Here is a 19,681-nt window from a genome sequence, read left to right as displayed (position 1 = left end):
TCACCTGCCAACAGACTTCGTTCCAATGTATATTAAAAATAATTAATGATTATGATTAATTCGAACCGCCCGGTTCGGTGGATCGCTCGCTCGCTCATCAAACCGTCACGCAGAGTCAACTCCTCGGGTTTGTAACTCGTTCTGCTAAAGAAGGTTTAAGGCAATTAGAATTAGTTAATGGACGATTATATATAGCAACATTGTTATTATCTGCTTAATTATTGTTGATGGACAATTAATCTGACTAGAAGCCGGCTGTTTGAGCGACTTAATCCAAGAACAATGCAGCAATGGGTTTTGGATCGACGTACGTGCTTAATTATATATTTTGCATGCTCATGAACAAATTAATTAATTAGCAACACAAAATATTTTCGGTAAATATAATTTGGTGAATTGGCAACATAAAAAGGGTAGGTGGGGGGTTAGTTGACCGTGAATTAATTTAGAATTTAAATGGTGTTAAAAAAATAATTAGCAACCCTGTCATTGACTACGATGCCACAACAAACTAAGGAAATAATTATACAAGTTTTTTTTTACACTTAAATTTATATAAATTTAAGAAAAATTATATAAAAATATTTTTGATTTATTTTGATATATAAATCAACTTACACTACAGCTTGAAAATTAAGATAAAAGTGAACAAGTATATGCTTGACAAGATCATCAGGAAAAGTTGTTTGACTTGGACTAATCAATTAGATATTATCCCTTTGCGCACATGAAATTAATTCGAGTCAGTATTTCGATTAGAAATAAATTAAATCATTAATTACTTTGGGAACAGTGCAAAGCAATGCTGCAAAATAATTAAATATTCTCAAAAAGTTAATTAATTACTTTTACCACACTTAAGTGCTTCATTAGTACCTTTATTCCTTTTATCGGGTTATTATTATTATTATTTCCCTTTAAGAATTGAAAATGATAAGGCACTCCACCAACTAATTAATTAAAAATATTTTCAGCTGTAGAATTTTGACTATATATGATGCGATATTCCAACAACCACAAAGTTTGTCATTTTGAGAAAATTTTAAATATCCAAATCCAACTTCTATTACAATTTTTATATCAACATTTAATAACTTACAAGTGATTTTATTTAAGAATTTCAGTTTAGTTTAATTGAGAGTTGATTAATTGACTAAAATATTTTGTAAAAAATGAAGTTTAGAAAATAAGGCAATTTTAAACTGTTGTGATATATATTTTTTATTTTTCGACAAAGAAAAAATAATTTAATTATTAGAAATTTAGCCCCCTGAACAGTGTAGCTAGCTCATTAATTTCTCTAGCTTTACTTTGGAAATATCTACATCAACTTTATGGTCACGAGGACTGTTGCTCGCCATCAAGCAAGAAGCTGCTGTGATTCTAACGTGCACTTCCAAATGCGGAGCCACCCTTGGACTAGCTAGGGTGACTCCTGCCCCACTTATGATACGGTATATTTTTTGAAATACTATAATGTTGAATTTCAAATAATAATAAGATTTTTAGTTCTTCTTTTATTTGACATTTAAATTGAAATGAATTTATATGGTTTTTAATTAGCGTTGTTAGCGTAGTCAAGTAAGGGTGGTAAGCAACAGTTTGACACTCCAACAGTTAATCTTCCTTCTTACTTTAGAAGAATAAAGAAAAAGTCGAATACTTTAAAAACTTGATTAGGATATTAATTAATTGATCCTGGTGACATACTTGCTTACGTATTGCAATAATTTCTATATTTCGACAACATTAAATTATTTTTAAGTTTAAGTGAATAAGCTTCCCAAATATTTCTAAATTCAAAAGGCCAATTATTTTTTTTCACAAAAAATAAAAGACAAGTCTAAATCTAATGAAAAAAATTCTCATTACGTGTCGATTGAATCTTTGCTCGTGTTGCGTTGTCGTTCCTTGCTCGTCCCCACGTAGCCTTCTCTGATCTTCTCCCAACTGATTTTTAACGAACAGCGGCGGAATCGATCTCGCTATCTATAAAATAAAAGACGTTCAGATGCTGCAGAAAGCCGACACGACTACAATCTCGTGAGCTCGCGAGTTACGAAAGGCATCAGTCAGGTTGGGACTGGCGGCGTCATGTCGGGGGCGCGAGGAGCTCTGCCGCCGGGGACGATGACGCCGACGGCGTACGAGTCGGTGACCGAGGAGCGCAACAGGACCCGGCTGGATCCGCGTTCCAAGGAAGACGAAGGCATGATCAGGGTCGACAAGTTGCAGGACAAGGTCGGCTTCGACCACGCCGGCAAGGGCAAGGGCAAGGGCGGCGGCCCTGCCTTCCCCGCCGTCGATGAGAAGAAGCCTGATACTGGAGTCACCGGCGCCGGCGAAGGAATTTAAGTCGTCCAACATACTACTAGTCATAGAGCAGTGATGTAAACTTGCAAGAGTAATAATAAAGTAGCTTGGACTCATCAAACTGTAAGAATGCATCGATCCTGATATAGTTTATAAGACAAGAAAGAAATACTGAAATTCCCAATCCTGGCAACACATTGCTTGTTCCTTGAAACTGGAACCGACAATCGAAGTCATGAAACGCACCAAAGTGGATATCATCTCCTTGATTACCTCTCGGGTGACTGTACAAGACATTAGGAAGAATAGCTACGCTAAAGAACATCACTCGTAGTTGTAGTTATTAGGCATGCAGCCGGCCAATCATTCCCATTTCCAATTCCATTAGCATGGAGTTTCCCATTGGGGAGGCTCTTGGCAGGTTTCTTCACCCTCCCGTTTGGATAAAATCTTGGAGCGAAGCCATTGCTTGTCGGAGAACGAGGGACGAGGTTGTTCTCTTGGCCGGAGGCTTGCAGCCAAGCATCCAGTTGGCCGCATGACGCTGCTACAAGTCCTGTCGAGTGATTTCGATCTCTTAGAAAAGGAGCTTGATGATGAGTAGGAAACTTTCAAAACAGTCAACAGACTACCATGAGGATGCTTCTACTCAGTTCTATAGTTCAAACAATCTTGGAACGTTAGGAAATTACCTAAGAATACAGCAGACGGCTTCCCGGGTCTTGACTTGAATTCTGGATGAAATTGAACGCCGAGGAAATAAGGATGCGAAGGCAGCTCGATGATCTGCATTGTCCACTCAAAGAAATTGTAGCGATCCAAAAAGGAACCGTAAAACAAAAACGAAATGGAACAAGATTTTCAGGTTCCTACTACCTCCATGCGTTGCCCCGTCTCGTCTTTCCCGACGAAAGCAAGACCAGCCTTTTCCAATTCCAGGACGATACTAGGATTCACCTGAAAGAAACCAATAATCAGGGAAGAAATACTCAAATTCTGATACTAAGAAACAGCACTCGGGTAATGGTGAAAAACCTCGTATCTGTGTCGATGTCGCTCATCCACAAAGCTAACGTTGCCGTACCTTGAGAGACCAGATAGTTTAAGTTTAAGAACTACTATACGATATTAGCAAAGAACTGTATCATCAAAGAGACGTGTGTGCTTACAACTTTGCAGATTTGCAATCAGCAATCTGGAAATAAGTCCTCCTTGATCCAAGCCTCATTGTGCCTCCCATGTGAGTCTTGGAGCCCTTGATGTTCATTGAATAGATATAAGGCAGACCCGAGAAAATAAAAAAACAATGATGAGTAGATGACTGAGAGTAACAGATGAGAATTACCTCAGGCATAAAAATGACAACAGGAGTTGATGTATCTGGATCAAATTCCGTGCTATTTGCCTCCTTCAAGTTCATGACAGAACGAGCAAATTCAATGACAGCAATCTGCATGCCAAGACAAATACCAAGAAATGGAACTTTGTTTTCGCGGGCATATTTAGCAGCTAGGATCTTTCCTTGCACACCTCTGTCTCCAAATCCTCCTGGAACCAGTATGCCATCGGCACCCTGTAATATAAGACGGTCGACTTGAGAGAAGAATGTTTTATGAAACCAAACAAAAACTTACTCACCTTCAATAGCGCCCATGCCGCTTCATGGGCATCAGGTGCCTGTTCAAAACAAATCCTATCATGAAGAGTTCCAAGAATATTTCTAGAAAAGTGTTTATCATGTCAAATGAATGAACCTCTAATGCAGTAGCTTCTTCAAGATCAGATGAAGGGACCCAATCTACGACGAGTTTTCTTCGACAAGCAACAGAAGCGTGCAAAAGAGCCTGGAGGTTCACATAGTACAGCTGTTAGAGCACTGGAAAGAAAGTACTGAAGCATCATTTATGTAATGCTTGCAAGAAAATCAAGAAAAAATAAAATAAAACCTATTGTAGTTCATGTACATAGTGAGAAGATAACATAACTAAAGCATATCTAGCAACTATTCATTTGTCTTCTAAACGAAAACAAGCAGAAACAGAGACCAAATTAACAACAGTTGCTTCATATTGATTGTGACAGAAATGAGGGAAGTTTACTTGAACTTTCTAGCTGTTTTGGGTTCTCTTTGTCATCCTAATCTAGTAATCCTGATCTCCTATGGGTGTATGCAAATGGAATTTTACGAACTTGTTTGCTAAAGAATGAAGTAGGAAGAAAATTACACGTAAAACTGCTAAGAGTTAATTTAAAGAAAGGTAGAGAAAAGGACAACAAAAATGCTAATTCATATGCCAGAGAAGGTAGCAATTTGATAAACAGATAAGGGCCAATGGAAATACAAAGCCATAGGAAAATATATACAGCAAAAATTGACAAGAAATACAGTAAGCATTAGGTGTTAAACATTTGTACAGGAAAATAATCTTCAATTATATTTCTGGTAGCAACAGATTTCACTCACAACCTAGTCCCAATTACAAACGATTTTCTATTTTCTAGCAATCATTCGGTAGTACCAGGGATGCTGAACTAGACAAATGAAGTGTGATGGATTCACAGTCCATAGCTTCTTCACAAGAGTATTGTTCTTGAGAATTTAAATAAATCACTTCATGTGTCATTATGGCATGGACAAAAAATGAATTTACAAGCACAGGGAAACGAAAAATAGATAAGAGCTTCCGCATAAATCAGGTCATATGATAATTAAGGGCATAAATTTGTAACTTGAGTATGTATTCACCTTCAATACAGATAGGTAAGAATCAGAAAGACCAGTATATTTTCCAACCATAGCAATCCTGACCTGAACATTTAATGATGGTTCAATTATTAAGGTTTTGGAAATTTTCAAGGGTAAAGCAGAATAGCATAAAGAAGAGCTTCACACAGGATCATGCAATGTATCACAAAGTTTCGCTCTACCCATCCATTCTTGCAACATGGGTTCCCGGGCACATCTGTACAAAGTAAGCACTTTTATCAGCTTATGAGTTGGAAAAAACAACTGTTGGACTATAAAGAGATCCAAAAGCAAGTCAGTTACAAACAGACCCTTGAAGATTCAATAGTTTCAGAAGCGCTTTATGTGCTTTTTGCTCCTATAGGTGAAGTACGTTGGTGATCAGTTGAAACAACATTAAAAAGTGATTGATTCCACACTGTTGTCAAAGAAGTATATACTACCTTCAACATCAGAGGAATGTGCCAAATGTTTGCAACATCATGAAGAGTGACTATATTAGCTACCTGAAAAAGAAAATGGTCGAACATAAACTTCAAACCTACGCACCTGCTTTGCAGAAAGAAGAACAGAGTAAGAGACTGAAAAACTTACAGGAACATGGCAAAATTGTGAGAGTTTTTCTTTAACATTCACATCCAAAGGCTGCCAATGAACCAAACAAAAGCATACACATATCAACACAAGGCAAAGAAATAAAATTTTCAAATGAAAGATATGTAGCAAAGTCATCATGTGAGATTTTGGCAATGACCTTTTCGCAGCGGCATGCTAAAATATTTGGTGTAAGCCCAAGTCCTCGTAGTCCCCTAACACTATGTTGAGTTGGCTTAGTTTTCTAGAACAAAATAACGAATTATTTTTCAGGTTAAACAAGTTCAGTAAAAGATTTGTGATGGAAAGACTCCAACATAGAATCATATGTTATCTTGTTGATAGTCTTTACCTGCTCGCCGACAGCTTTAAGAACTGGCACGAGACTAACGTGAACCAGACAGAAATTCCCTGGTCCTGACCAATGCATAGGCAGAAATCATATTATAGAGAAGGATCAGAATAAAAGCTCTAAAAGCCACTGTACTTTGACTGATTTTGGCAACCTTCTTACCTACACGATAAGAAAATTGTCCCAAAGCTTCTATAAATGGCATTGATTCAATATCCCCTGCATGAACACAGAATCTCAGTGTCAATATTTAGTCAAGGAATGCGCCTATGCTTGCAAATATGTATAGAGAAGGAAATGTTAATCATAATTCTCTCAAGCTGAGATTAGTCAAATGATTTTTTTAATTAATCTTTTGAAAGACACTATGGAATGTTACCTATAGTTCCACCCAATTCTATGACGCAGACATCAGCTGGTCCTTCTTTATCGTCCACAGGTATCATTGCTACGCGTTCAAGCCACTCTTGTATGGCATCTGTGATATGTGGCACAACCTTTAAAAGAGAAGAATGGTAAGTAATACAAAGAGGGTGCTGAAGACAAAACATCCAGCCGGTTTAATGGTATAGAGTAGACATACTTGGACTGTTTTCCCCAGATAGTCGCCCCTCCTCTCCTTGTCAATGACGAACTAACAATGACAGTGTTGAAGACAAAATCAGTATATTGGAAAACAATCATTATTCCAACATCACCAGATGTCTGAAGATCACAAGCCTGATATCGTGAGTGGAACCTGGTAGATTTTTCCGGTAGTTATATTGTTATCACGAGTTAATTTTATATCAAGGAAGCGTTCGTAGTTCCCTAGATCCAAATCCACCTATTAAAAAAGGAGAACCATCAAATAAGTGAAATAAATACAAACGACTAATCTTCCATAAACATTGTAAGGTAGGTGAAAAATAGGTAGCAGTGAATTAGAGTTAGAAAGATATTGGCTTTTAGATTTTTACAGTGTAATAGAAAATGTCAAATGTGCTTTACCTCGCCACCGTCGTCTAAGACAAAGACTTCACCGTGCTCAAAAGGAGACATAGTCCCAGCATCGGTGTTCAGGTAAGGATCTGTGGAAGTCCACAAAGCGAAACAATAAATCATTTGGATCAAAGACAACACATTTAGATAGCTTTGGATAGATAGCGACATGAACCGAAGATTTTTCTTTTTTCCTTTAGTTTGAGAAAACATTGTCCAAACGAAAACGAAAAGCGAAGACGAGAAATTCATGGCATTTGACTGAAGACATCGACAGAAAGTCCTTTTTGGATCACAGCGTAGACAAGCATACATTGTCATAGAAAAAAGAAGACAAAGGAAAATTCAAAGGATGACTGATCGGCATTCCTGACGATAAAAGCCCGATGCAAATTTCTACATGCCCAATTTCTCTCTGCTTTTCTTTCCAGGAGATATGAATCTTAACAAACATGGGTGATAGGAAGCGAAAGGAGCACTCTTAATCACTCACTCGTCAATGGACAGCGGTACCAAACCAATCGCAAAAACGGCATCACTTCGAAAAACAATGCACGAAGTTACTGAAAAATCGAAAGGAAAAAGATCCGACTTTTAACGGAGAACATGCCACGCACGCAAATCAACCTCGCGGGAAGCCAAGACCGTACCTTTCCGGAGAAGAACAAAGGGAAAATTACAAAGGGCTTTCAGAAAGAGAAAAAAAAAAAGGGGGAATATCAACCGAAAGGGTTGGGATTTGCGCCACACCACAGTTCTACACCATGAGAGCGAAGCAATGGCCATTTCTCTTCAGAGTTTGGAACGTAAAGATGAAGGAATCGAAGCAAGCACCGATTTTTATGGAGGTGACGCGGAGTCCGCACGCCTTGAGGAGGACGCCGATGCTGCTTGCGGTCACACCTTTCCCCAGCCCGCTCAGCACTCCCCCTGTCACCAACACGTACTTCATCTCCTCCCCCCGAACGGCGGCCCTCTCAACAACCAAGGGACGCACTGAAGATTTGAAGCGGAGAGGGATTATTTATAAATCCATTTCTTTCTAAAATCAAAATATCTATTTAACAAAAGAGCCTGAGAAAAATAATTATTTATTATTTTATTCGCTCTTTATCCACTTTGGACTCGGCTTCATGGCCCATTTCCGTCCTCGGATCCGCTCCAATATTTTTCACGATTATTAAAAAAATTTGTTTAATTGTGTTTTCTTTAGAAATATAGAATTTGGTCCAAACTAATTCAATCTTGAATTATCCACGTGCTTAGCTTATATTAACTCATCCAGTAATTAGGAAAATTAAAGCATTAATTAATTTGGTAGTTGATAAGAAAATAGCGGTGATTAATGCTTCAAAATCTGGTAGATTCCCGTCAAATCTAAAATGTAGTGACAATTAATGGAGCATTAAACTATTATCGTGGGTCACTTCGATTCAAGTTGTTGCAAGTTCTTTTATTTAGTTAAAAATATTGCCACGGTTCGATATTGATTGCTACATGGTTCTAACCAATTTGACGGTACACAAAATTAATTAATTAAGGGTTTAATTTTGATCTTTATCTTTTCCAATTTGACCTTTAAATTTTTTTTATAAAAAAACTAAGAAAATATGTTTCATTGCATCTAGAGACGTCCTAAATGTAATAATGCAAACGAATAAAGTAATCGAGGTAATATTATTTATTTATTATTTTTTTTAGAGAGAAAATAAAGCGCGAAAAGTAAGGTGTGTGTTTAAGGCAATACGTGAAAAATGTTATATATTGTGAAAAATATTTGTTTAATAATATTGGAGTGGGGAAAAAGGTGTACGTGAACACATGTCTAAATATTTAATTATTTTAGGTAAATAAAGTGTGTGTTTTTTTTTAATTTACGCAATTAAAAAATCATTTATTTAACCAAATCATTGTTTTTAAAAATTGTTTTTTTTTCCCACCGCTTACGGATCGTCAAAAACATTTAATATACACGGAAAAAATTCTGGATCGGATCTGCGAGTCAGTCCGTATCCAACCGCCCGGGGCCCCACGCCCTCGCGATGGCTCTCGTTATACGGGCCCCACTCAACGGACGAAATGACAAGTTGTCGACCGTCCACGTCATCGCCACGTTCGTTCGATCCTCTTTCGAACAGACTCATTATTTTACCCATTTCCATGTGCACGTACTGGTCGAGGTCAAGTCGTAATATCTGGTCCAAATTTGCAGACGTCATCCGAGTCGTGACTCAGCTCCAACTCGATTTCGGCACGTGAACGGCGGTGCCAGGTTAGTAAAAAGTACGAGAGGGAGGCCTCTAATTAATAGGAGTAATTGTATGGCTGATATATTAAAATGCTGGTCGTGAATTATAAAGCCATTTTAGTACATCGGGCGTTGATCTGCTCGAGCGGTCTAGTTGGTCGTTTACGTACGTCGGCGCGTCGCCATGCAGGAGTCAATAATTGGGGAGGTGGAGGCGCATGTGTTTTCTCTGACAGCCTCGTGATATCTGACGAGGATTGCTTGTTTTACTAACTAACAACTGCTGGTCGATTCAGGTATTGACATTTTGCGAAAATAAATAATAAATAAAAAAAATGCCAGTAGAAGAAGAAAAACGAATTTTATGATATACTGTAATTTTTTTTTAAGGTTACTTTTTAATATTATTAGAAATACTCCTCTCATTTTGGGCTCGAGGAATTATACATTCATATTGGGCTCTCGCAGTCTGGTTCGAGGCCCAACTGCAATGAGGAAGACGAAATATGGGGAAATTAGTGGCGGCGATGGTCAGGTTGGACAAGGTGAGTTCGCCGTTGGAGCACTTTTCCGTTCCCCGGATTCACCAGCCTGGTGGAGCAGCTGCATGCACGCGCGCCCCCGCGCCGGTGGAAGATGGCAATGGGAGGCCGCTGCGGCAACCCATGCAGGGGCGTTGTAGGGTGTTACGGCTGGATGCCATAGACGGTCAAGCCACCGGTCAAAGATGAGCCACTTCAACTGTGGGGTCCCACCGACGAGAAGAACCTGGGGAGAAGGAAATTGAATGAACGGATTAGCAGGGCGCCGGAGATTCCCGTGGAGCCACTCCGGCACTCAAGTCAATCCTCGGGAACCGTAGAAAAATGAAGAAGAAGAAATGCTTGAAAGATTTCATAGAGCTTTCTCGTACTTGTCCTGAAGTTTATATACTCAGAAAAATATCTATATGGAAGTGTGAGGTAGTTGAGGAAACAGATCTTGTACATTTCTAACAAGCGAGCAGACATGATAGCATCTAGGAGACAAGGTCTGCATACCTAACAACCGCCCTATGACTCGGGCATGTGAATTGCTCTTGTCCTTTAGCTGAGAATAGAAACCTAAAGGGATAAAAACTTGGCAACCTAGTAACTGTCCCTTTCTTGTGGCAGAGTCAACATGCTTGAGCGTCCTGTTGCTAGGTGTCGCAGGACTGCCTTTGGGTAGGAAGGTACTAGAGACGGATGACGTCGGAGTGACGTAGAGTGATCAAGATTGTCGAGGTTGAGTCGATCAAGATCGGGAAACGAGTTGAGTAGCTGAACCGCTTAGGGATGAAAGCAATGGTGGATGGACGAAGTCAAGACTAAGTGTATAAATGAGTGAATAAAGTAGTCGGGCCTGTATTCGAATGGCCGAGACAGCCGAGTGGCTTGATGATCGATACAGTCGAGTGGCTTGGTGGCTGAGACAGCTGAGTGGCTTAATGGCCGAGCGGCTTGGTGGCCAACATAACTGAGTGGCTTGGCGAAACTACAATTGAATTGGTTATGAGATTTGACCATTGACCCATTGACTTATCAGATTGGACTGATTATTGATTTCTGTCTTGCCACGTCAGACCTTAAAGACCCGCCGCATCATAGGAGATGGTGGGATGTTGATTAGGCCGTTAATTAAGTCGAGGAGAACTTCATCTTACGTTGTGATCACTTATCCAACTTCTAATTACTTTTTGAAAAGGAAATCGTATTCACATAAATTCTATCCATCTCCCTCCTTCCCTTCAGTTTCATCATCAGGCATGTGGATCATGCGGAAGGTTAAAAGGAAGAAAAATAAAAAAGAAACATTGAATAATTTGTGGGAGTTGACGTGGTATCCAACTGAAGGCATGCCCCTGAGGATCCAATCTAAATCTCTCACCCCTTTGGCGGCTTTGTATATCCGCAAGATCTTTTCCTGTTCCGGTGTTTAACCACCGCCGCCACCCCACTTCGCATCATGAAAACCTCCCTTCTCAGGCACGTGAAATGGGCATTTGCGACGTACAAGTGATCCAAGGCCACAAGAACCTTAACTAGCTCCATAATTAAGCGAACTCATGTTTCACAACAAGGAGAGGAATCACGTATAGTGCGACACGCGTAGGTAAGTGAGCCGTTTCGTTTCGAGTCTCCATCACAGCTCCAATTCTTAATCGAATTCTCAGTGCGCCACCAGCCGACCACTCCCTTCCAGCCTCCTCCAAAAAAATTCCCCCCGATCTATATCTGTTTGGTAAATTCCACCTAATTTCTGGACTCGAAGTCAGTGGTTTGGCAGGCAGGTTGTTCTTGAATTGATACCCCAGATCTATGTATACGTGCATGTTCTTCCTTCCCGTCTTACTGTTTCTTAATTATAGCATGTGAGACTGCTACCCATTCTCTGCTCAATCTCTGCGCCCTTACCAATTCTCTATTGGTAGTGGTTGTGCTGTCGACTACCGAATACACATTGTAGATTTGATAAAAGCTGCACGAATCAGAGCATGTTTGATTCCGCTCCTCCTTCCACGACAACAAGAAGCTCCGATCTTTAACTTCCTCGTGTTTGACTTGTGCTGAGGGATTGAGTGATGGAGCAGAGCGGCGCGGTGATTGCAGAACATGTGGCGGCCGAGGATGCAGCGGCAGAGGCGAGGAGGATGCAGGCGGCGGTTAAGCAACTTCACTTCGGTGAGGGCGAGGAGATGAAGCTGTCGGCGGTGGCGGAGATTAAGAAGGTGGCGGCTGGGGATGCACAAAGGAAGCGGCGGATGGCGGCGCTAGGAGTCATCCCGCCGATGGTGGCGATGGTTGTGGAGTTGAAGGATGAGCATCGCCGGAGGCTGGTGGTTGAAACGCTCGAGGAGTTAGCTCACGGCACATTCAAGTGAGTAGAATCCGATCCTTACTAAATTTCCTTAGATAGTTAGATTTTTTGTCGTGGTGATTGTTGTTGTTCTATGATATAATTGAATCACCAATTATGGCCTATAAGTAGTAAGATCACGCACAAAAAAAGTTTTATTTTTCTCCGGGAAAAAATTATGTGTTCGAGTTTCTATCTTATTGACTCGTAAGCTGCAGCTCGTTGTCTTCTCCTCAGTTCAACGTTGACCAACGCTAATTCCTTTGTTGACTTGTTGAAATGCAACTTGCTCTTTGACCAGCAGAAGAATTCAGCAGTACCGAAGTTTGGCGAACAACAATTTTGACTGAATTTGTTTGTTCTTTTGTTTTCTCAGGAACAAGGCACTGATCGTGGAGGCCGGATTTCTGGTCAAACTGGGACAGCCTATGGTCAACTCCTCTGAGCTCCAAGAGAAACAATGCTTGGCTCCCCTGCTCTCATCCCTCTCCTCCCTCGCGAAGACCAAATTCCCAATTGACGCAACGCAAATGCTGCCTTTTCTAATCCAAATCCTCGACTCTAATCAAACTACAAAGCAATCCAAGCTCGCCTGCGTAGCCGCTCTCTACAACCTCTCCACGAAGCTGGAGAACATCAAATCCATCGTTTCCAGCGGAGCTGTTCACGTCCTCCTCAAGTCATCCCAGAACCGAGTCGGAGGCGGTGGCGGTGCGGAGGGCGCTTTGTCGACTCTGAGCAACTTGATGCTGAGCGAAACAGGCAAGAGAGCCATCGCGGACGACCCAATCGCGGTAGAAGCTCTAATGGAGGCCATGGCGCCGGAGGACGAGCCCAAGTGCCAAGAGCTCGCTGCATACTTGTTGATGGTGGTGGCTCACCGGAGCAAGGAGCAGAGGAGGAGGATGGCGGAGCTAGGGATAGTGCAACTGGCGCTGGAGGTGGCGTTATTGGGATCTCCCCTGGCGCAGAAGAGGGCGCTTAAGATGCTGCAGTGGTTCAAGAACGAGGCGATTCGAGGTCATTCCGGGCCACAGCCGGTGGAGTTAATGAGTTCAGGGGACTCGTCGACTTGCGAGCGACAGCTGAGGGAGTGCAAGAAGGCGGTGAGGAGGATGGTGAAGCAGAGTCTGGACAGGAATATGGAGGTGATCACAAGGAGAGCTCGTGCGCCGGAGGACTTCTCTCGTTTGAAGACTCTGGCGGCCACTTCCAGTTCCAAGAGCTTGCCTTGCTGAAGAATTGTCTGGCCCAATAACATTTGCGTGTTCTTGGGCTGGCACAGCAACTTCCACTGTTGCTTCACTTTCGGTTAACAAATGAACTCCTTCCTTGTAGAAATGAATTTTTGTACATGGAACAAAATTCCTGCCTTCACCTACTCCTCCTGCTACAATGAATTGGCAGAGCGGCGGAAGTGGGCGATGATTGGCGACAAGTCCATTATTAATCTTTTCCCACTTGGCAACACTCACGATGAAGTTAATCTCGACTTTTCTTCTTTGATCGATGTCATTGTTCCTCTGCCTCTTCTGCTTGTTCCTATTCCTATCCCTATCCGATCTCACTCTGGAGCAGCAGCACTTGACTGCAGCAGCTGGCAGAGCTCATGTTCACTGTTCACTGCTCGATAAAATGCAATATGCGATCCAGCAATGCGTTGATTTTACAAGGCAAAAACAAGTAGACCAAGGGCCCAAACAGATAGAAAGAGCTGGTACAGCATCATTTTCAAGTTCTTAACTTCAACTAATTCTTAGATTGCTAGTGTAGCTAATTCAGTGCCTTGCATGGCAGGTTGCAAGTCTTTGTCACGAAACATATGCAGACTGTGTTAGTAAGAAGCAAGCAAAAATTATTAATATCATTATGGAATGATTGGTCGAAGAAAAGATTTAGCAATGAATTGCATTATTGTATACACATGGTGTGTTCAGTATAGAATGTGTGACAGCCAGAAGATATGATGGTCGATGATTGAAGCATGCCATCAAATGCTCTCATTGCACAGTAGAATATTAGCAGTGAGACATCTCTTGGAATCCATTGCTGCAAGTTTGTTTGGATCGAACATTGTCGCAAGCAAAAGGACAAATTGTGCACTCCAAAAGTAGTGATTTGGTGCTCAATATATATATATCGAACAGAACGCCACTAACCTTGAATTTAGAAGATGTAAATTGAAGAAACAGACGTAGATTTCAGTAGAAAAAATATTATTGAATACAAATACTGCACGGCACTGCACTGCACATGTCTTTGCAAATTACGGAATAAATTTGAAGCATTTCATTTACCTTTCTGTCACTAATCCACAAAAATACCTGCCAAATCCGCCGCCCAAGTCCAATTCTCTCCTCTTCGAGCCTTCTCATGGCGAAATGGAGCATTATAAATATAAATCTCACCTTAATCACCGCAACTACCGCATTCCTACTCTGCTCTGCTCCCATGGGGAACAGAGCTCCTTCCACCTTTCTCCTCTGGTTTGGTACCGTCCTTTCCCTTCTACTCTCCGCCACTACGTCTGTTCACCACCATCACCACCCCGACGGCGCCAATGGCTTTGCGGCCGCCATGACGGCGAGAGGGCGGAGGGCGCGTGCTACCGGCGTGAGCTGCAACCTGTTCCAGGGCAGCTGGGTCTACGACGAGTCGTACCCGGCCTACGACTCCGCCACCTGCCCCTTCATCGATCCCGAGTTCGACTGCCAACGCTACGGCCGCCCCGACAAGGACTACCTCAAGTACCGGTGGAATCCTGACTTCTGCAGCCTCCCAAGGTTCGCCATTGTGCTCATCGTCGTCGTTCGTCGTCTTCTACAAAATATTCTGCTTCTTCCCACGCATAAATATAAACGCCGGAAGGATCAATTGAATTATATATTATATTCATCGACATCTATTAAATGACTGCTCAATTCTCTGACTACAAGCTGATTGATTCAGGTTCAATGGGCTGGATTTTTTGACGAAATACAGAGGGAAGAGGATCATGTTCGTGGGGGACTCTCTGAGCCAGAACCAGTGGCTCTCTCTGGCTTGCATGCTCCATGCCGCCGTGCCCAACGCCAAGACAAGCTTCAGAAGCTCAACCCCTCTCTCTACCATCACGTTTCAGGTCTCTTCTCCATGAATGTTCATCACGAATCCTTAAAACTTTGTTATATATTCTTTAATCACTTTTTTTTAGTAGCCTCTCCGAAATCCACTGCCCGCATGGAGCTATTGCTCATTTGTTCGAGTGGCAGTGGGGATGGCTAGCTATAATGATGGGCGACAGCGAAGCTTGTCGTTCCAGTGCCGTTCCGCTTGTTCTTGCCTGCCTAGTTGCTTTCATCCAGCCACACCGATTGTGAACTTTGCTTCATGTTTGGGCAAGATCTCTCTCGATCGGGTGGAATGAAATCTGGCATTAGCTCATCCATTAAATCTTAATCTCATATCGATCATTTCCTCTCTGCCAACTTTTCCTCTTCATTAAGTTCTGAGTCCCTCTCAGCCAACAAGGCACATTGAATGGAATATACGAACGCGACAGCAGCTAACGAACAAGATTGACATGCAGGAGTATGAAGTGTCGGTCATGCGCTACCACACCACCTACCTGGTCGACATCGTCAAGGAACCCGTCGGCCGCGTCCTCAAGCTCGAATCGATCCAGTCCGGTGCGGCTTGGACAGCAGCTGACGTGCTCATCTTCAACACCTGGCACTGGTGGACTCACAGAGGAAAGAGCCAACCGTGTGAGATCGATCGATCGATCGAGTTCCTCGTCGTCTTGCTTTTCTGTTCTTGATTCTGAACCTTGTGCGTGCACGCAGATGGGACTACATCGAATATGGTGGGAAGAGGTACAAAGACATGGACCGGCTGGAGGCCTTCGGCAAGGGTCTCACCACCTGGGCCAGATGGGTCGACTCCAACGTCAATCCTGCCACGACCAAAGTCTTCTTCCAGGGCATCTCTCCTACCCATTACCAGTAAGTCCTGCAACAGTTAAGGAATCCGGCCGGCCACTCCTTGATATGGATTCCTGTAATCGATTGACTGACTGATCAGGGCGAACGAATGGGGCGGCGCGAGCTCGAAGGATTGCGATAAACAGACGCAGCCGGTGAGCGGATCGACGTACCCGGGCGGTCCGGAGCGGGCGCAGTCCGTGGTGAAGAGCGTGCTGAGCGGCGTATCGAAGCCGGTGTTCTTGCTCGACATAACTCTGCTCTCGCAGCTTCGGAAGGATGGGCACCCGTCGGCGTACAGCGGAGACCATGGGGGGATGGACTGCAGCCACTGGTGCCTCGCCGGCGTTCCGGACACCTGGAATCAGATCCTGTATGCAGCTCTGGCGTGAATTGGTGTGCTTGCTTTCACTAGTCAGAAATTAATAGGCTAATCGATCGAATTGTGCAAATAAAGAAGCCTCAAATGGGGATAACTTGTATCATTCTTCATCAGCTATCAGAATCTGAAGGAATTTGGTAGCAAATTGCGGTTTCGTTGTTTGTCATGCATACGATTCTGAGATTTTGTTGTATTCTACGCAAAAAATTGGTAGAACGTGTTGGATAAATAGAATTATGAATGACGAATTTTAGGGTTTTCGTTAGTTTTGGGCTAATTGGGCCAACGACTTATTCTACGACATATTAGGTCATATTAGCGGATAAATGGGCCGATTGAACAAGCCTAATCATGTATTCGATGCTCGTGCCGATCGGTGAACTGCGATGCTCGATCGCAGCGGCGGCGGAGAATTTTTCGCTCTTGTTTGATCACGGTGGACGGCGGTGACAGACCATCTTTTGGTAAAAGTTCTTCCAATGAGTGATCCAGTCGGTGGTGTGCCTCCTGGGTCGGAAGACGATCCGATGGGAGGAGAGGACGATGAAATTCCGCCCGGGTGGGAGATGAAGGATGGGAACTCAGATCCTGCTCCGACTGGAGGGGATTGCGCGTCTACGAGGATAGGCGGGGATGAAGATGCACTTCCCGTGTGGAAGGCACAAGGAAGGCGTTCGATGGTTGACCCAGATGCCGATGATCCTCCACCGGGATGGGAGGCTGTGGCCCGAGCGAGTGCCCCTGAGGAATATTCTACGCCAGGATGGAATTCGCTGGGTAGGTGCTCGATGATCGACCAAGTTCAAGATGCCGCGCCACATTTGAAGCCGATGCCAAAACATCCCGGAAGCTGCCCAGAAGATGATGTTCGGCCTGGGCAGGAGGGAGAGAAAGGAGATGAACGACGAAGACGAAGATGTGCCACCTGGATGGGAGCCGAAGGAAAGGGACTCGATAAGTGGGGAAGACGAAGATGTCCCGCCTGGATGGGAGCCGAAAGAAAGGGATTTGCTGAGCGACGCAGACGAGGATGTTCCACCTGGATGGGCACCAAAGGCAAGGGGTTCGATGGATGTCACAGACGAGGATGTTCCACCTGGATGGGCGCCGAAGGAAAGGGACACGGTGAGTGGTGCCGCAGTCGCAGAAGCTCCGCACCACCCAGTGTGCTACCCAGACGACGATATTCCACTTGGGTGGGGGCCGAAGGAAAGGGATCCAGTGACTGGCCCTGACGAAGATCCCCCTGGGTGGGAGTCGGTGGAGAGGAACCCAGTCAATGGGAGAGATGGAGATGCTCCGCTTGGGTGGAAGCCGAAGGAAATGGATTTTGTGAGAATCTCGTCCGAAGAAGCTCCACCCTCGTTTGAAGTCGCCGCTGAGCCTCAACCTCCACCTCCACCTCCAACTCCACCTGTGCAATCTCCAGGTCGGTTTTCTTTTCCATTCATTTAGAGTGAATTTGAAGCTTTTTCCAATATCACTTTTTATTTCTTAGTTCAATTAAAGCTGGAAACCATAATCTGCTTGTTGGAGTGACAACAATGAAAATAGTTTGAAAAACTAGCTTTTGTGAATATATAACCTAAATGCTCCACCTATAGTTTGAACACAGCGAAGAATCCCTTTTTCTGTTTTTCGCTTCCCTAATTTAAGTCCTATTAGTGCGTGGGTTCTGTGATAAGGTCAAATTGATCATGCTGTCTGAGAATTATAGTGCTGCAGAAAATAATGGAATTGCCAACGAGCATTGGAACTCTAAGGCACGACCCTACTTAATCCTCTTTTAGGTGGACTCCAATTCAATTGGCTAGAAAATAAGAGATGTATTGGATATTATTTTCAGGCAATTGCCATCTTCCTTAGGGGAGTGCGATTCATGAGCATATCATGATTAATTAACTTAATCTTAAGTGAATATACTCTGGCAATTCATCATGTTGTTAGAGGAATTGTTGAAAATATCTAATATCACTGCTCAAAGTCTCCTAGAAAATGTTTGGTTCAATTATCTCTTTTTCAGCTAGCTGCCTAACTGCCAATAATTAATTATCGAGTGAATTTAAATCAACATACATGTAACTTCCGCATGACACGATAGTTTTTGCGCATTAACTTGGTTATTATTTATTTATCTTCACTTCAATTTTTTGCTTAATGAGTTTTGATGGTTCTTGAAACTTGTTGGTTTCTAAAATTTATTATGATTACAGATTTACCAACATCATGGTAACTGTTAGCCTCTTGTTTTTATTTACGATATTGTTCATCGACATCATAAGCTGATGGTTATTAGGATAAAAAATGATTTCATGGAAATTGTTCACTTTTTTAACATGTTTACATTCCTGATAACATCTGGATTTTTAATATTTAATCCAGAAATGGGTCAAATGGTATGCGGAAATTGTCGGCAATTGCTTTCTTATGCTCGAGGTGCAATTTATGTTCAATGTGCTTGCTGTCAGACAATTAATCTTGTGCTAGAAGGTATAAAACTTGCTTTTGCAATTTGAATTCAGTTGATTTAGGCATTTGCTATCGGTTCAGTATTTATTGCATCGACTCAATATTTGCTCCCACCTGGAACTTGAATGATGTCATCGATTGTATCATATGGAGGATTATTTTAATGAAATTTTACAACTTGACATATTAACAGAAATTGTATTATCTGTAGCTCATCAGGTTGGCAATGTGAAGTGTGGCAAATGTTCTGTCCTATTGATGTACCCATATGGAGCTCCATCAGTAAGATGTTCTTGTTGCTGTTGTGTGACTAAGATTGGAGTAAGTAAACACTCAACTCAAATATCATAAACATGATGATTCTTTACATTCTAATGGAACACTCACTAACTACAAACTTCTGTTATGTGTGCCTGTTATTCATATCTTCTAAATGAATCTTTGTGATGGTGTACCCCATAACTCAAGACAATCAAATGAAAACATCTGAGTAGAAGTTTGCAGAAAAAACTTTTCTACTCTTTTTTTTTAAATTTGCCTACAATTATAGTATTTTGCATCTCTTTGAGTAAAGGACAATATTAATCTTTTGCAGGAGGACAATATTCGGCCGCCAGTTTCTGTACAGCAAGGCCGACTACAGTAGGCTTGCTCTCTGAACTGATATCGTGATGTTTGATTCACCAAGTTGTCTTCTTATGGTCTGAACCAATCTCCCGGCCCTGCAAAACCAAGATAAAGAAATTTGAATTTTCTC

General features: G+C 42.4%; 4 protein-coding genes and 1 pseudogene across 4 annotated transcripts; 4 read left to right on the top strand and 1 right to left on the bottom strand.

The window, feature by feature from the left end:
* Window positions 1-2,008: 2,008 nt before the first annotated feature.
* On the top strand, window positions 2,009-2,373 carry LOC141822967 (uncharacterized). Its single transcript, XM_074710260.1, has one exon. It carries the CDS (start codon window positions 2,095-2,097, stop codon window positions 2,353-2,355), a length of 261 nt encoding a protein of 86 aa, XP_074566361.1. The 5' UTR covers window positions 2,009-2,094; the 3' UTR covers window positions 2,356-2,373.
* A 176-nt stretch (window positions 2,374-2,549) lies between these two features.
* On the bottom strand, window positions 2,550-7,965 carry LOC141822966 (uncharacterized). The gene is made up of 21 exons (XM_074710259.1): window positions 7,821-7,965; window positions 6,996-7,075; window positions 6,745-6,831; window positions 6,589-6,639; window positions 6,385-6,502; window positions 6,168-6,224; window positions 6,006-6,070; window positions 5,814-5,897; window positions 5,654-5,704; window positions 5,503-5,565; window positions 5,371-5,417; window positions 5,207-5,276; window positions 5,060-5,122; window positions 4,068-4,157; window positions 3,952-3,990; window positions 3,659-3,886; window positions 3,483-3,568; window positions 3,349-3,397; window positions 3,190-3,270; window positions 3,006-3,099; window positions 2,550-2,869 (listed from the first exon to the last, which is right to left on the bottom strand). The coding sequence occupies exons 1-21, from the start codon at window positions 7,936-7,938 to the stop codon at window positions 2,628-2,630; spliced, it is 1,863 nt and encodes a 620-aa protein (XP_074566360.1). The 5' UTR covers window positions 7,939-7,965; the 3' UTR covers window positions 2,550-2,627.
* A 3,871-nt stretch (window positions 7,966-11,836) lies between these two features.
* On the top strand, window positions 11,837-13,585 carry LOC141825658 (uncharacterized). Its single transcript, XM_074713041.1, has 2 exons — window positions 11,837-12,132; window positions 12,488-13,585. The coding sequence occupies exons 1-2, from the start codon at window positions 11,837-11,839 to the stop codon at window positions 13,347-13,349; spliced, it is 1,158 nt and encodes a 385-aa protein (XP_074569142.1). The 3' UTR covers window positions 13,350-13,585.
* A 968-nt stretch (window positions 13,586-14,553) lies between these two features.
* LOC141824064 (protein trichome birefringence-like 38) lies at window positions 14,554-16,663 on the top strand. The gene is made up of 5 exons (XM_074711297.1): window positions 14,554-14,894; window positions 15,061-15,232; window positions 15,680-15,855; window positions 15,936-16,094; window positions 16,174-16,663. The coding sequence occupies exons 1-5, from the start codon at window positions 14,563-14,565 to the stop codon at window positions 16,463-16,465; spliced, it is 1,131 nt and encodes a 376-aa protein (XP_074567398.1). The 5' UTR covers window positions 14,554-14,562; the 3' UTR covers window positions 16,466-16,663.
* Window positions 16,664-16,819: 156 nt separating this feature from the next.
* On the top strand, window positions 16,820-19,645 carry LOC141825247 (uncharacterized; annotated as a pseudogene).
* The last annotated feature ends 36 nt before the right edge of the window (window positions 19,646-19,681 follow it).

Source organism: Curcuma longa, chromosome 3 (genome assembly GCF_044706935.1).
Source record: "Curcuma longa cultivar G26 ecotype Majalengka, Jawa Barat chromosome 3, ITB_CL_G26_1.1, whole genome shotgun sequence".
Lineage (NCBI taxonomy): Eukaryota > Viridiplantae > Streptophyta > Magnoliopsida > Zingiberales > Zingiberaceae > Curcuma > Curcuma longa.
Note: the sequence above shows the minus strand (reverse complement) of the source record. Positions and strands in the feature narration are given on the sequence as shown.